The following is a 15,657-nucleotide window of genomic DNA, read 5'->3' as shown; positions in this document are numbered from 1 at the left end:
CTCTCCACTGTCCCCATCAAACACTCCCAGGATAGGGACAGCACAGGGTTAGATGCAGAGTAAAGCTCCCTCTACACTGTCCCCATCAAACACTCCCAGGACAGGGACAGCACGGGGTTAGATACAGTAAAGATCATGTTGATGTTGGTTGGCTCGCCGAGCTGGTTTCTTGTTCCGCAGACGTTTCGTTACCGTGCTTGGTAACATCCTCTGATGAAGCGTCGGTGTGTTTTCCCGCCTGGTTTTTAAACTCTGGGGTCCGTTGCGATGGATTGCCTCACTTCCGGGTTTCCTCCGTAGTGGAATGTATATGGGGTTGAGTTCATTGTGTTTATTAATAGCATGCTTCGTGGAGTGCCATGCTTCCAGGAATTCTCGTGCTTGTCTCTGCCTAGCCTGTCCCAGGATCTTGGTGTTGTCCCAGTGTCCCCATCAAACACTCCCAGGATAGGTGAAAGATGGGGTTAGAGACAGGGGAACACTGTCAACACTGGGTGCCTGATCAGTGGTATAACCCTTATCAGCTCACTGTCCCTGTAACACAGGGTCCACATGGGCCCTACCTCACTGTTTCAGTGAAATATCTCCCTATCCTGAATATAAAAACCAGCTGTCTGTCAAACCAGCTATACATTGATACAATCAGAGCGTTGCTGTTTGACGGAAGGAAACCATTCGGCCCATCAGGTTCACATAGTGCATTCAGCCATCTGCATTCTCTGAGCTGCCCAATTCCTATTGCCCCGTGGTCTAGTGTATTATCTAGTGGGGACCTGGGTTTGAATCCCACGAGGGCAAATTTTGGTCCAATTTTGAATTTTATAAATATCTGGAATTAAGAGTCTCATGATGACTGTGAAACTGTTGTCCGTTGTTGGGGGAACTCCCCATCTGGTTCACCAGTGTCCTTTAGGGAAGGAAACTGCCATCCTTACCTAGTCTGGCCTACATGTGACTCCAGACCCACAACAATGTGGTTGGCTCTTAACTGCCCTCTGGGCAATTAGGAATGGGCAATAAATGCTGCCTGGCCAGCGACGTTCATCCTGAGAATGAATAAGTTCGAAAAAAAACCCACTCACATGATTGAGAATTGGAACATTTGAGCTCCTGTTTAAGTTCCCCGTGTAACTCCATCAACAGAACCTACCATAGTCCTGAGGAGGAAGTCTGTGAAAAGTCACTACCTTTGCCCTCGCGTCATTGTATTGTTGACGGAATCGATTGCCGACAGTAATGCCGTGTGTATTTATTGACAGCCACAGAACAGTTTGCCTGACATTGTGATCTGGATGTTGCAAGGAGACCAGCGAACTGCCTATTACCGAATTCCTGCACACGAGGTTCTCTACTCCCGGAGAGCTCCGTACTGCTCCGGGAAACACTGTGGACAGATTCAGACAATCTTCATGAAGGTGAGGGGCTGACGGGGGTGAAGAGTTTCCTGTATTTGTATTGAAGCCCACTGGAGCCAAGATTCTCGGGATAAATTCAAACCTGAGATCTGGGTAACCAGGTGTAGAGCTGGATGAACACAGCAGGCCAAGCAGCATCATAGGAGCAGGAAGGCTGATGTTTTGGGCCGAGACCCTTCATCAGAAAAGGGGGAGGGGAAGGAGGTTCTGAAATAAATAGGGAGAGAGGGGGAGGCGGATAGAAGATGGATAGAGGAGAGGATAGGTGGAGAGGAGACAGACAGGTCAAAGAGGCAGGGATGGAGCCAGTAAAGGTGAGTGTAGGTAGGGAGTTAGGAAGGGGATAGGTCAGTCCAGGGAGGACGGACAGGTCAAGGGGGCGGGATGAGGCTAGTAGGTAGGAGATGGGGGTGCGGCTTGAGGTGGGAGGAGGGGATAGGTAGGAGGAAGAACAGGTTAGGGAGGCGGGGACGAGCTGGGCTGGTTTTGGAATGCGGTAGGGGGAGGGGAGATTTTGAAGCTTGTGAAATCCGCATTGATACCATTGGGCTGCAGGGTTCCCAAGCGGAATATGAGTTGCTGTTCCTGCAACCTTCGGGTGGCATCGTTGTGGCACTGCAGGAGGCCCAGGATGGACTTGTCGTCTGAGGAATGGGAGGGGGAGTTGAAATGGTTTGCGACTGGGAGGTGCAGTTGTTTATTGCGAACCAAGCGTAGGTGTTCTGCAAAGCGGTCCCCAAGCCTCCGCTCGGTTTCCCCGATGTAGAGGAGGCCGCAACGGGTACAGCAGATGCAGTATACCACATTAGCAGATGTGCAGGTGAACATCTGCTTGATGTGGAAAGTCTTCTTGGTGCCTGGGATGGGGGTGAGGGGGGAGGTGTGGGGACAGGTGTAGCACTTCCTGCGGTTGCAGGGAAAAGTGCCGGGTGTGGTGGGGCTGGAGGGGAGTGTGGAGCGGACAAGGGAGTCACGGAGAGAGTGGTCCCTCTGGAAAGCAGATAAGGGTAGGGAGGGAAAAGTGTCTTTGGTGGTGGGGTCGGATTGCAGATGGCGGAAGTGTCGGAGGATGATGCATTGGATCCGGAGGTTGGTGGGGTGGTATGTGAGGACGAGGGGGATTCCTTTTTGGTTGTTATTGCGGGGATGGGGTGTGAGGGATGAGTTGCGGGAGATGTGGGAGACACGGTGGAGAGCGTTCTCGACCATTGAGGGGGGGAAGTTGCGGTCGTTGAAAAATGAGGACATCTGAGATGTTCGGGAGTGGAATGCCTCATCCCGGGAGCAGCAGCGGTGGAGGCGAAGGAATTGGGAATAGTGGATAGCATTTTTGCAGGAAGGTGGGTGGGAGGAGGTGTATTCTAGGTAGCTGTGGGAGTCGGTGGGCTTGAAATGGATATCGGTTTCCAGGTGGTTGCCAGAGATGGAGACAGAGGGGTCCAGGAAGGTGAGAGAGATGTTAGAGATGGTCCAGGTGAACTTAAGGTTGGGGTGGAAGGTGTTGGTGAAGTGGATGAACTGTTCGAGCTCCTCCTGGGAGCACGAGGCGGCACTGATACAGTCATCAATGTAACGGAGGAAGAGGTGGGGTTTAGGGCCGCTGTAGCTACGGAAGAGGGATTGTTCCACGTAACCTACAAAGAGGCAGGCATAGCTTGGGCCCATGCGGATACCCATGGCCACCCCCTTTGTCTGTAGGAAGTGGGAGGAATTGAAAGAGAAGTTGTTGAGGGTGAGGACGAGTTCGGCTAAGCGGATGAGGGTGTCAGTGGAGGGGGACTGGTCAGGCCTGCGGGACAGGAAGAAGCGGAGGGCCTTTAGGCCACCTGCATGGGGAATGCAGGTGTATAGGGACTGGACATCCATGGTAAAGATGAGGTGTTGGGGACCGGGAAATCGGAAGTTCTGGAGGAGGTGGAGGGCGTGGGTGGTGTCACGGACGTAGGTAGGGAGTTCCTGGACCAAGGGGGAGAAAATGGAGTCTAGATAGTTGGAGATCAGTTCGGTGGGGCAGGAGCAGGCGGAGACAATGGGTCGACCAGGGCAGTCAGGTTTGTGGATTTTGGGAAGGAGATAGAAGCGGGCAGTGCGAGGTTGGGGAACGATGAGGTTGGAGGCCGTGGGTGGGAGGTCACCTGAGGTGATGAGGTTGTGGATGGTTTGGGAGATGATGGTTTGGTGGGGTCATGATCAAGGGGGCGGTAGGAGGCGGTGTCGGAGAGTTGGCGCCTGGCCTCGGCGATGTAGAGGTCAGTGCGCCATACTACAACTGCGCCTCCCTTGTCCGCGGGTTTTTATGGTGAGGTTGGGATTGGAGCGGAGGGAGCGGAGGGCTGCACGTTCTGTGGGGGAGAGGTTGGTTTGGGTGAGAGGGGTGGAGAGGTTGAGGCGATTGATGTCTCGACGGCAGTTGGAGATGAAGAGGCCGAGGGAGGGTAGGAGGCCTTGGGGTGGTGTCCAGGAGGAGGGGGTGTGTTGGAAGTGGGAGAAGGGGTCAGTAGAGGGAGGGTTAGGTTCACAGTTGAAGAAGTAAGCGCGGAGGCGGAGGCGGCGGAAAAACTGCTCTATGTCCAAACGTGACCGGTATTCGTTGATGTGTGGGTGGAGGGGGACAAAAGTAAGCCCTTTACTGAGGACTGACCGTTCGTCCTCAGTAAGGGGTAGGTCTGGGGGGATGGTGAAGACCCGGCAGGGCTGGGTGCTATTGTCTCCCCTGGAGTTGCTGGCTGTGGAGGCTGTGGGCGGAGCGACGTCGGCGTCGGCTGTGGGCAGGGAGACGTCGGCGTCAGCGGTGGGCGAGGTTGCGTCCGCGTCGGTGATGGGCGGAGTGGTGCCGGCGGTGGGCGGAGCGGGGTAGGCGGCGGCAGCAGCGGTGACGGTAGGCGCGTCTTCAGTGTCTGTGATGTTGCTCTCGGAAATGGAGGCGGTGGCATCAGCAGCGGTGTCGATGGCGTTCACTGTCCCGGAAGTGGGGTACCCAGCAGCGGCGGATGTGACATCATCTGTGGGTTCTCCGACAGTGGCCTCATGGCCAATGGCGGCGGGCACATTGTGGGGAAGGTCCTGGGTAGGGTTGGGGATTTGGGGGGGTGGAGGAAGCCCGTTTTGGGTGGTAGGCACCAGTAAGTTTACTGTACTTACGGTTTTTAGTGTCCAATAAAGCTGAGTAGAATTGTGAGTTCAGGTTGCGGCTCCTACGAAGAAGGATTGGGTTTCAGCTGTAGTCCTGTGGATGATACGTTATTCATAGAATCCCTACAGGCCCTTCAGCCCAACAAGTCCACACTGACCCTCAGAGCATCCCACCCAGACCCCATCCCCTATAACCCACCTAATCTACACATCCCTGAACACTACAGGCAACTTAGCATGGCCAATCCACCCTAACCTGCACATCTTTGGACTGTGGGAGGAAACCGGAGCACCCAGAGGAAACCCACACAGACACGGGGAGAATGTGCAAACTCCACACAGACACGGGGAGAATGTGCAAACTCCATACAGACACGGGGAGAATGTGCAACCTCCATACAGACAGTCGTCCGAGGGTGGGATCAAACCCGGGTCCCTGGCGCTGTGAGGCAGCAGTGCTAACCACTGAGCCACCGTGCTGTCAGACTGTGTCTAGTCAGATACAGGCAGAGTGCTGCACTGTCACAGATACTGTTCTCAGAGGAAATTTAAACTCAGACCCTGAGGCACTGCACATGGCTAACCCTGCTGCTTCTTAGTACCATAAACCTGGGTTCGATTCCACCCTCGGGCAACTGTCAGTGTGGAGTTTGCATGTTCTCCCCATGTCTGCGTGGATTTCCTCTGGATGCTACAGTTTCCTCCCACAGTCCAAAGATGAGCAGGTTAAGTGGCTTGGCCAGGGGAAGTGCGGGGTTACAGGGATAGGGTAGGGGGTTGGGTTGCTCTTCAGAGGGTCAGTGTAGACTCAATGGGCCAAATGGCCTGCTTGCACACTGTCGACATTCTGCAATTCTGTGTGTGAATATAAAGATCTCACGCAGTCATTCTGAGGATGAGCTAATGATTTATTCCTGTTGATGCTTATAGCATTAATTCCCACAGCCAAGCTTGCAGAGGAACAGTGTTGAGTTACAGGTTGTGGGTACTTGTGGTGTGCACATTAGCTGCTGTCTCTCTGATTTTCTTTCTAACTTGGTTAGGAGAGGTTTCCCAATCTCTCAATGTTGTGATATATAAAGGCAACGTTTTACTTCTATGGCATAACAGCAAAAACTGCGGATGCTAGAAATAGAACAAAGAAAATTACAGCACAGGAACAGGCCCTTTGGCCCTCCAAGCCTGCGCCGAATCTGAAGCAAATCTGAAGCAAAAACAGAAAATGCTGCAGAAACTAAGCAGGTCTGACAGCGTATTTGGAGGGAGAAGCAGAATCAACGTTTTGAGTCCGGTGACCCTTCATCAGAACTCCACCCCACTCCACAGACCTGCTGAGTTTCTTTAGCAATTTCTGTTTTTGTTTGTTTCTGTGACCTTCAGTGTCAAGATCAAGTTATTTAATCCATTCCTCTATCATCCTTGAGCAGGATGTAGATGAGCCACCTTTTAGGTCTATGTAGCAAGTGTGGTGTATATACTTCTAAGTGAAAATGAGTTCTGGATTCTTGTTGTTGATTTTTGGGCCAGATGGTGACATAGTGTCAAAACGCATCCGGTTCACTAATGTCCTTCAGGGAAGGAAACTGCCATCCTTACTTGGTCTGGCCTACATGTGACTCCAGACCCACAGCAATGTGGTTGACTCTTAACTGCCCTCTGGGCAATTAGAGGTGGGCAATAAATGCTGCCTGGCCAGCGATGCCCTCATCCCGTGAATGAATAAAGCAAAAAAAAGCTCCAATTCAGTAATCCAGAGGCCAGGCTAATGCTTTGGGAACATGGGTTCAAATCTCACTATGGCAGATCTTAGAATTTATATTCAATTAAAATAAAACCTGGAATTCTAAAACTGGTTTAATTTATCTGATGATAGCATTGCTGGCTGGGCATTTATTGCCTGTCCTTAGTTGCCCTGGAGAAGGTGGTCTTGAACTGCTTTCTTGAACCACTGCAGCCCATGTGCTGTAGGCTCTCACTGCCTCAGGAAGGCAGCCAACATAATCAAAGACCCCTCCCACCCCAGTTATAATCTCTTCCAATCTCTTACATCAGGTAGAAGATACAAAAGCTTAAGCACATGGACCAACAGATTCAAGGCCAGCTTCTTTCCTGCTGTTTTAGATTTCCGAGCGGACCCCTCAAATTTCAAATCTAACGTTGGTCTCGCTGTTTGTGCACCTTCTCTGCAGCAGTAACATTATATTCCTCGCTCTGTTCTACTACCCTAATGCATTTTGTTTGGTATGATCTGCCTGTACTGCACGCAAAACAAAACTCTTCACTGTAGTTAGGCACATGTGACAATAATAAATCCAATCAAATCAAACGCAGTGTTCCTCTGGATGATGAGAACAACATCGATCACAGAACAAATGGCCCGATTGGATTGGGATAATCTGAGGCTGGATTTATACTGGAGTATCACGGAACTACCTGAGGAAGTGGTGGATAGGGGTACAGTTACAATGTTTAAAAAACATTTGGATAAGTGCATGATTAGGAAAGGTTTGGAGGGATATGGAGCAAATGTAGGTAAGTGGGACTAGTTTAGTTTGAAAACGTGGACTGTTTCTGTGCTGTATGGCTATGATGCTATTAAGATTTGAGGAACTTGGGTTTTGATAACTTGGGGCAATAGGAATATAGGACTGGCTTTTATTTTTTATTCATTCATGGGATGAAGGAGATGCTGGCTAGACAGCATTCATTGCCCATCCCTAATTTCCCAGAGGGCAATTCCAAGACAACCACATTGCCATGGGTCTGGAGTCACATGTAAGGCAGACCAGGTAAGGATGGCAGTTTCCTTCCCTAAGGGACATTAGTGAACCAGATGGGTTTTTCCCGATAATTGACAATGGATTCGCAGTCATCGTTAGATTCTTAATTCCAGATATTTATTGAATTCAAATTCCACCATCTGCCATGGTAGGATTCGAGCCCAGGTCCTCCAGAACATTATCTGAGTCTCTGGATTAACAGTCAGTGATAATACCACTAGGCCAGTGTCTCCCCGCGAAGGCTCTACACGGATCCAATGGACTGAATGGTCTCCTGTGAAATAGTAACTCTCTCAGTAAATGTAGAGTTTGTTTGACAGACAGATATTTTTTATATTAAGGATAGGGAGATATTTCACAAAGCTAGTGTGGGAGGGCCCATGTGCATCTAACCAGCTACCTTCTTGGACATCCATTGGTACAGCAGAGTTTGGGAACTGAGGGTTGTGCTCTATCCACTAGAGTGAGGCAGACTGAGCAGATTCTTGAGCAGTGATTTTCTACCGGTCCTGTATTTTGGTGTGTTTGCGGTTCACTACTTGTCCTTCCTCCACAGCATCCACGGAACAGCTCCAAATTCGATAAGATCCCGGGCCAGGTACGAGTGCGGATCTGGTTCGGGTTAGCAGCAGATAACAAGGAATTTAACCAGTTCACCGAGGGCAAGCTGTCAGTGTTTGCAGAAACGGTGAGTGCCACTGGTTTCGGTGAGTGATCTGTGTTAGTAATGGCTGTGGCCCTCTGTTTCCCTGGTTAGTGATACCTAACAGTGAATACTAGAGTCAAACATTACCTGGGATAATCCACGCTACATTCTAAAGTGGCCTGAGGTATTCAGCGTGATGTAGAATAATCCAGAACAGTAAATACGATGTTCTTGAATATCTTGATTGTAAATGCTGTGTTCAAACGTGGTGTGAGGTGGGAAGTTAGATGTACTAGAATAACCTACACAGTAAATACAGTGTTTGCAAATGATTTGGTATAGTGTTTATTTTAAATTCCTGGATAATCTGAATCAGCAAATATTGTGATCCAGAGTGGCATGGGTGTGAATATCTTGTATTTGAGAATGTGATGAGACAGCAAGTGTGTTCTCGAACATCCAACATTGCATTCTGAAACAGCTGTACTGGAGACTGAGTGCACTTCTTAGTGCACAGTGACTTGGGCTAGCTGTATTTGTATTCTAGAGCAACCAGAAAGCTTCAGCAGTGTGTTCTAGAATAACTTTGGGGTTGTGAATGCTGTGCTTCAGAATACTGGATTTTAACGAACGTGTTCTAGAATAACATGAGGCGTTCATTGTTGTGCTCCAGGCTGGCCTGGGGACAGCAGTTGTTAGTTCTAGAGTGAATCTCGATAGTACATCCCGCAATTTAGAACAAAGCGAGAAGTCACACGACACCAGGTTATAGTTAATAGGTTGATATGAATTCACAAGCTTTCGGAGCATCGTCCCTTCGTCAGGTGAAGACTTCATCTGATGAAGGACCAGCACTGCAAAAGCTTGTGATTTCAAATCACCTGTTGGACTATAACCTGGTGTTGTGTGACTTCTCACCTTGTCGAACACCGGCACCTCCACATCAATCTAGAACAATCTGATGCAGAGTTTTCCCAGGGTTAGTGATTGTGGCATCCAGAACGATTGCAAATGTTTTCAGGAACAAAAAACAAAGTTGCTGGAGAAGCTTCCTCAGTTCTGAGGAAGGGTCACCAGACCCGAAACGTTAACTCTGATTCTTTCCTTCACAGGTGCTGAGCTTTTCCAGCAACTTCTGTTTTTGTTCCTGATTTACAGCATCCACAGTTCTTTCGGTTTTTGTTTTGCAAATGTTTTCACTTTGGTCATCCTGCCCAGCTCCTGTTACATTTGTGCCAGTCTGCTGGGGCATTTTATTTTTAATATTCACTTGCGGAACAGGGGCATCGCTTGCTGGCCAACATTTATTGCCTGTCCCTAATTGCCCTTGAGAAGTAGGCCACTTTGTTCTGGATGGTGAGAAGCTTCTTGAATCTGGTTGGGTTTACATTTTTTTTTGTTGAGGGTATGCTTGGTAAGAGTCAATGCCCTCGGGGTTTGGATAATTTGGGCTGTACAATTCCGCTTGGGGGAGGAATGAGCCTAATGGGTCCTTCTTTCTTGAGCAGTACGAAAACCAGACCAAGTTGGCCCTCGTGGGGAACTGGGGAACGACTGGACTCACCTATGCCAAATTCTCCGACGTCACTGGAAAGATCAAGCTTCCCAAAGATTCCTTCCGGCCTTCAGCGGGCTGGGCTTGGGCAGGAGACTGGTTCGTCTCTCCTGAGAAAACGTGAGTATGTCTTTCAGGCCAGGGGTTGGGGTTGCTGGGTTTGAGAATGTGCAGTGCAGCTTCTGGATCTCGGTGATTGGACAGCTTTGCCCTTCCAATCAGGCTGAAGAGACCAAGCTCCGCTTTGAAACTCTCACGGTGCGCCAGGAGCATGGCCGCACTGGCTATTACCTCAGACCCGTTGAGGCGTCTCGCTGGTAGAAGTCTACAACACCGGAGAAAAGGCCCTTCGGCCCATCGAGTACACGCTGTTCACGTGGAAATTGGTCCCTCAGGTATCAATGGGTGGTGTTTAAGTCAGGAGATTAAGGGTCAAAGTCCCACAGCAGGCCTTACATGCAAGCTGATGTGGTACTGAGGGAGAGCCACTGTGCCAGAGGCACTGCCAATGCCACTGAATTGGTAAATCGTAGCTCCTGTTCACCCCTCTTGAGTGAGCATTGTCTTGGAGGATGGGGATAGGGTTCTCTCTCGTATCCCAGCCGGTATTGGCCACTCCATGGAAACATAAAAACACCAGCTGGTTATGACCCTGTTGCATTATTTTTTGGGATCTTGCTATGCATTCGTTGGCTCCTGCACTTGCTGCTGTATAGCAGCGAAGGCACTTCAAGCATTGTTTCATGGGTTGTGGAACTCTTGAAGGTATTATAGAGAGGGGCATCCTTGCTGTCCTGTTCTGTGAGATCACAACCCCCCCACCCCCACCACTTCACCCCAAGGAGGGATCACTTGGTCAGAATTGATCAGTTGCATCGCTATCATCCCAAGAGGGATCCAGGGAGTCTCTGCTAACCTCTGACCAAGGAACCGAGCCTGCGTACATGCAGTAGCAGATGTCACTAATTTCACCATTGGCACACCTCGCACAAGCTCCTAACTCTTATTTCACCCAGAAGGGTAGTGCAATGTCTTTGTTGCTGGAGTCCTGTGATCTGGATTTCTGAAGAGTATATTTGTTGCAGTGTTTAGTTCGATCTCTGGTCGCCCTATTCCCTCTGTTAACACACACACTGGCCTATGGCTGACGTTACTGGGTTGATGGGGGTAAGGGGATATAACATATTAACATATTTCGGGGCATTCTCACTTACAGCTTGCTCTACGGTGTTGATGCTGGTCACATGACATTCGTTGAGGAAGTGTTTGAAAATCAGGCCCGGTTGCCGGGGGGACAGTGGATCCAAATGTCTGAGGCCTACACTGACATAGTGAGTACTCTCACAGAATGATAGTATATTATAGCCCAGAAGGTAGCCATTCATCTTGCTGATAGCAGCTTTTCTCCACCCAAAGGAGTGGCCTAAAGAGACCTGATGAGGGGTCCCGACCTGAAACATCGACTCTCCTGCTCCTCTGATGCTGTCTGACCTGCTGTGTTCCTCCAGCTCCACACTGTGTTGAGTCTGATTAGTTCTGCTCCTTTCCCCATAGAATCATTGCAGTGCAGGAAGAGTTTATTCGGCCCATCATAGAATGGCAGAATCCTTACAGTGTGGAAGCAGGCCATTTGGCCCATCAAGTCCACATTGATCCTCCAAAGAACATCCCAGCCAGACCCACCCCCTATCCTGTCCCTGCAATTTTTACGTCTAACCCAACTAACCTGCACATCTGTGTACTCTATGGGCAATTTAGCATGGCTAATCCACCCAACCTGCACATCTTTGGACTGTGGGAGGAAACTAGAGCACCTGGTGGAAACCCACACAGACACGGAGAGGATGTGCAAACTCCACACAGGCAGTTGCCCGAGCAAGGGATCGAAACTGGGTCCTTGTTGCTGTGAGGCAGCAGTGCTAACCAATGAGCCACCCATGCTGGTCTGCACTTGTTCTCCAAAGGATTAATCTCTACTAATTAGTTTGGAATTTGTGCCCTGTCTCATTCCCGATCCTTTCACGTGCGTCAGTATGTTCAGCTGCCTTCTTCAGCCTAGGTCCCTCATGGTTTTGAAATACTTCAATCAGACCTCCTCTTGGCTTTCTGTACTCCAAGGATAACAGTTCCAACCACTCAGTTTCCATCTGCACAACTGAAACTCCTCAATCCTGGAACTGTTCTTGTAAATCACTTCTGCACTCTCTCAAATGTCTTCACATCATCCTTATAATGTGGCACCCACAAACGTACGCAGTACTCCAACTGGGGGTGAACAAGTGTCTCATACCAGTTCAATATCACCTCCATGTCCCTTTTAATAAAGCCAAGGACACTGTGTGTTTTATCAAGTGCTGTCTCCAACTGTGCTGCCACCTTCACTGATTTGTGCACTCAGGTCCCTCCGCGACTGCACCCATCAGACCATAAGACATAGGAGCAGAAATTAGGTCATTTAGCCCATCGAGTCTGCTCCATCATTCAGTCATGACTGATAAGTTCCTCAACCCCATTCTCCCACTTTCTCCCCGTAACCGTTGATCCCCTTGATAATCAAGAACCTATCTATCTCAGTCTTAAATGTACTCAATGATCTAACCTCCACAGCCTTCTGTGGCAATGAATTCCATAGATTCACCACTCTCTGGCCGAAGAAGTTTCTCCTTATCTCTGTTCTAAAAGGATCTTCTCTTTACTATAAGGCTGTGTCCTCAGGTCCTAGTCTCTCCTACCAGTGGAAGCATCTTCCCAACATCCACTTTGTCCAGGCCATTCAGTATTCTGAAAGTTTCAATTAGATCCCCTGACATCCTTCTACAGTCCAATGAGTATAGTCCCAGAGTCCTCAAATGTTCCTCATATGTTAAGCTTTTCATTCCTGGGACCATTCTCGTGAACCTCCCCTGAACCCGCTCCAGGGCCAGTACATCCTTCCTGAGATTTGGGGCCCAAAACTGCGCACAATATTCCAAATGTGGCCTGAGCAGAGCCTTATAGAGCCTCAGTAGTACATCCCTGCTTTTATATTCAAGTCCTCTCAAAGTAATAGAATTTTCTTTTCACATATTTCTTCAATTCTCACTGCCGAGTTACCATTACAATTTTTCCCTCTTCCCTTTGAAGTTGTTTTTCAGGTCAAGTCCCAGCAACATGTTGAGTCAAAGAAAACTCATCTCCTCACCAGATCTTTTTTTTCACCCCTTTACTCATTCACAGGATGAGGGGGTCGCTGACCAGGCAGCATTTATTGCCCATCCCTAATTACCCAGAGGGCAGTTAAGAGTCAACCACATTGTTGCAGGTCTGGAGTCACATGTAGGCCAGACCAGGTAAGGATGGCAGTTTCCTTCCCTAAAGGACATTAGTGAACTAGATGGGATTTTCCAACAATCGACAATGAATTCATAGTCATCGTTAGACTCTTAATTCCAGATATTTATTGAATTCAATTCAATTTTAAATTCCAGTATCTGGAAGGATTCAAACCCAGGTCCCCAGGACATTATCTGGGTCTCTGGATTAACAGTCCAGCAATAATACCAATAGGCCATCACCTCCCCCACTTATACTGACAAGGACTGACGCTGGCCAGGTGTTCAGTTCCGTCTCTCTCTGTCAATGTCGTCACCAGATCTTTTGCCTATCCACGTCGTCTGGTCGCAGAGCCTTCTGATTTCTCCCCGTTTTGCTCTGTGAAAATCGTAGCACAAAATTTTGAACATAAGAGCAGAAGTAGGCCAATCAGCCCATCGAGTCTGCTCCGCCATCCAATGAGCACCACACCTTAGGAAGGATGTTTTATGTCTGGACGGAATACAATGCAGATTTTTAAGGATGATGCCTGGATTTCAGGGGTTAAGGATTAGACAAATTAGGCCTTTATTCCCTAGAAAGTTAGATGATTAAGGGGAAATCTAATTGAGGTTTTCAGGATATTAAGAGGGAGAGACCAGGTAGATAAAGATAAACTATTCCCACTGGTTGAAGATTCTAGAACTAGGGGGCATAGTATAAGAATTAGGAGAAATGTTAGAAAGCACTTCTACACTCAAAGGGTAGTGGAGATTTGGATCTCTCTTCCTCAAACGGTGGTCAATGCTAATTCAGTCATCACATTTAAGTCTGAGGGAGACAAACTGTTATTAAGTAAGGGATATTGGCTCAAGGCAGGCGTATAGAGTTAGGCCAGAGATCAGCCATGATCTTATGGAATGACAGAGCACCTCAAGGGGTTGAGTGGCCTACTCCTGTTCCACAGTTCTGAGAGCATAGCTGATCTGATAATGTTCAACTCCACTTCAATTTCCTCTGAACCTGTTCTGCTGTGAGGAGGACAATTCTAGATTGTCTCGTTGTCCCAGGATGCTCCTACATCTTGTATATGCCAATGGTATTTAATCATCAATGAGAAATGGTCCTTTCATAGAGTTACTGAGATATTAAATGGTTCAGGTCTTCTACGATATAAAGCAATCATTGAATCCCTACAGTGTGGGAACAGGCCATTTGGCTCAACAAGCCCACTCTGAAGAGCACCCCACACAGACCTAACCTACCCCTGTAACCCTGCATTTCCCACAGCCAATGCACCTAACCTACACATCGCTGGACACTATGGGTAATTTAGCATAGGCCAATCCTCCTAACCTGCACATTGTTGGACTGTGGGAGGAAATCAGAGCACCCGGAGGAAACCCATGCAGACACAGGGAGAATATGCAAACTCCACACAGGCAGTCACCCGAGGCTGGAATTGAACCCACGTCCCTGTAGCTGTGAGGCAGTAGTACAACTACTGAGCCACCGTGCTGCCCAGCCTTTATATTGCTGATCATGAGCCATCATCAATGGTTGGGAAAAACCCATCTGGTTCACTAATGCCCCTTTAGGGAAGGAGACTGCCACCCTTACCTGGCCTGGCCTACATGTGACTCCAGACCCACACCCATGTGGTTGGCTCAGTTCTGAAGAAGGATCACTGGGCCCGAAACGTTGACTCTGCTTTCTCTCTGCAAACGCTGCCAGACCTGCTGAGTTTCTCCAACAACTTCAGTTTGTGTCTCAGATTTCCAGCAAATGTAGATCTTTGAGTTTGATTTTTGGTTGACTCTTAACTGCCCTTGGAAATGCCCCAACAAGCCACTTAGCTCAAGGGCAATTAGGGCTAGGCCATAACTGTTGGCTTTGCTGGTAGTGCCTACATCCCATGGAAGAGTAAAGTAAACAAAAGGCAGAGGGTGACCATTTTGCTCATTGACTCGGTGCTAGCTCTTTTGAAGAGAGATCATATGAGTTCCACCATCCAACTTCATCCCCTTCACCCCATGTTGTTTTCTGCCTCAAAATATTTATCCAATTTGTGGATTATTTATCCAATTATCAATGAAATCCTTTACCACAGAGGGCTGCCTCATGAAGTATAGCCAAGGTTGAGATCAACAGATTTTTATTGAGTAAAGTTATGGGGGAAAAGGCAGGAAAATGGAGCTGAGGATTATCAGATCAGCCATGATCTTATTGAATGGAGGAGCAGACTCGATGGGCTGAATGGCCTACTTCTATTCCTATGGTGTTATTTCCTTTTGAACCCTGTTGCTGAACTGAAAGGAAACACTCCTTCAAGCGATGCATTCCAAATTCTACCCACTCATTGCCAAAAGATGATGTTTCCTCTTGGCACCGCCGTCTATTTTGTCAAAACCCTTTAATCTGCGGCCCCTTTATTGATGTTACAGCCATTGGAAACAGTCTTCCTCTATTGACTCTATCTAAACCCTTAACAATTTGAAACATCTCCGCCACATCTTCACATAGCTTTCTCTTGTTGTAATCCCTTAACCTTGGAACCATACCAGTCACATTCTCCTGTATTCATATTCCTCCCTTCCCATACAACTCCTTGCCCGGTCCCTACAGCGGAGCTACCTCCAACATTCCTTATAACCGTTCTACACTTTTAAACTTAAATTCTAAATCTGTAAAAACTACTCTTAAGTTTTTTTTCACCCTATGATCAGTATGTCCTTGCTTACTATGTTCTGCCTGTAATGCTCATAAACAAAACTTTTCACTGTTCTTAGTACACACAACAATAAATCAATCAAAGATAGTAGGAACTGCTGATGCTGG

At 48.3% G+C, this 15,657-nt stretch overlaps 1 protein-coding gene across 1 annotated transcript in view; it reads left to right on the top strand.

Annotated features, from left to right (window-relative positions):
• The window catches only part of dysf (dysferlin, limb girdle muscular dystrophy 2B (autosomal recessive)), a 236,281-nt gene that overhangs the window by 112,296 nt on the left and 108,328 nt on the right, over window positions 1-15,657 (top strand). The window contains exons 22-25 of the mRNA XM_048600995.1: window positions 1,260-1,415; window positions 7,884-8,015; window positions 9,482-9,648; window positions 10,745-10,859. Of these exons, the coding sequence (XP_048456952.1) occupies window positions 1,260-1,415; window positions 7,884-8,015; window positions 9,482-9,648; window positions 10,745-10,859 (570 nt within the window). The remainder of the gene's footprint in view (window positions 1-1,259; window positions 1,416-7,883; window positions 8,016-9,481; window positions 9,649-10,744; window positions 10,860-15,657) is intronic.

Source organism: Rhincodon typus, chromosome 1, assembly GCF_021869965.1.
Source record: "Rhincodon typus isolate 14 chromosome 1, sRhiTyp1.1, whole genome shotgun sequence".
NCBI lineage: Eukaryota > Metazoa > Chordata > Chondrichthyes > Orectolobiformes > Rhincodontidae > Rhincodon > Rhincodon typus.
The sequence above is the reverse complement of the archived record's forward strand: the minus strand, read 5'-3'. Positions and strand labels throughout refer to the sequence as shown.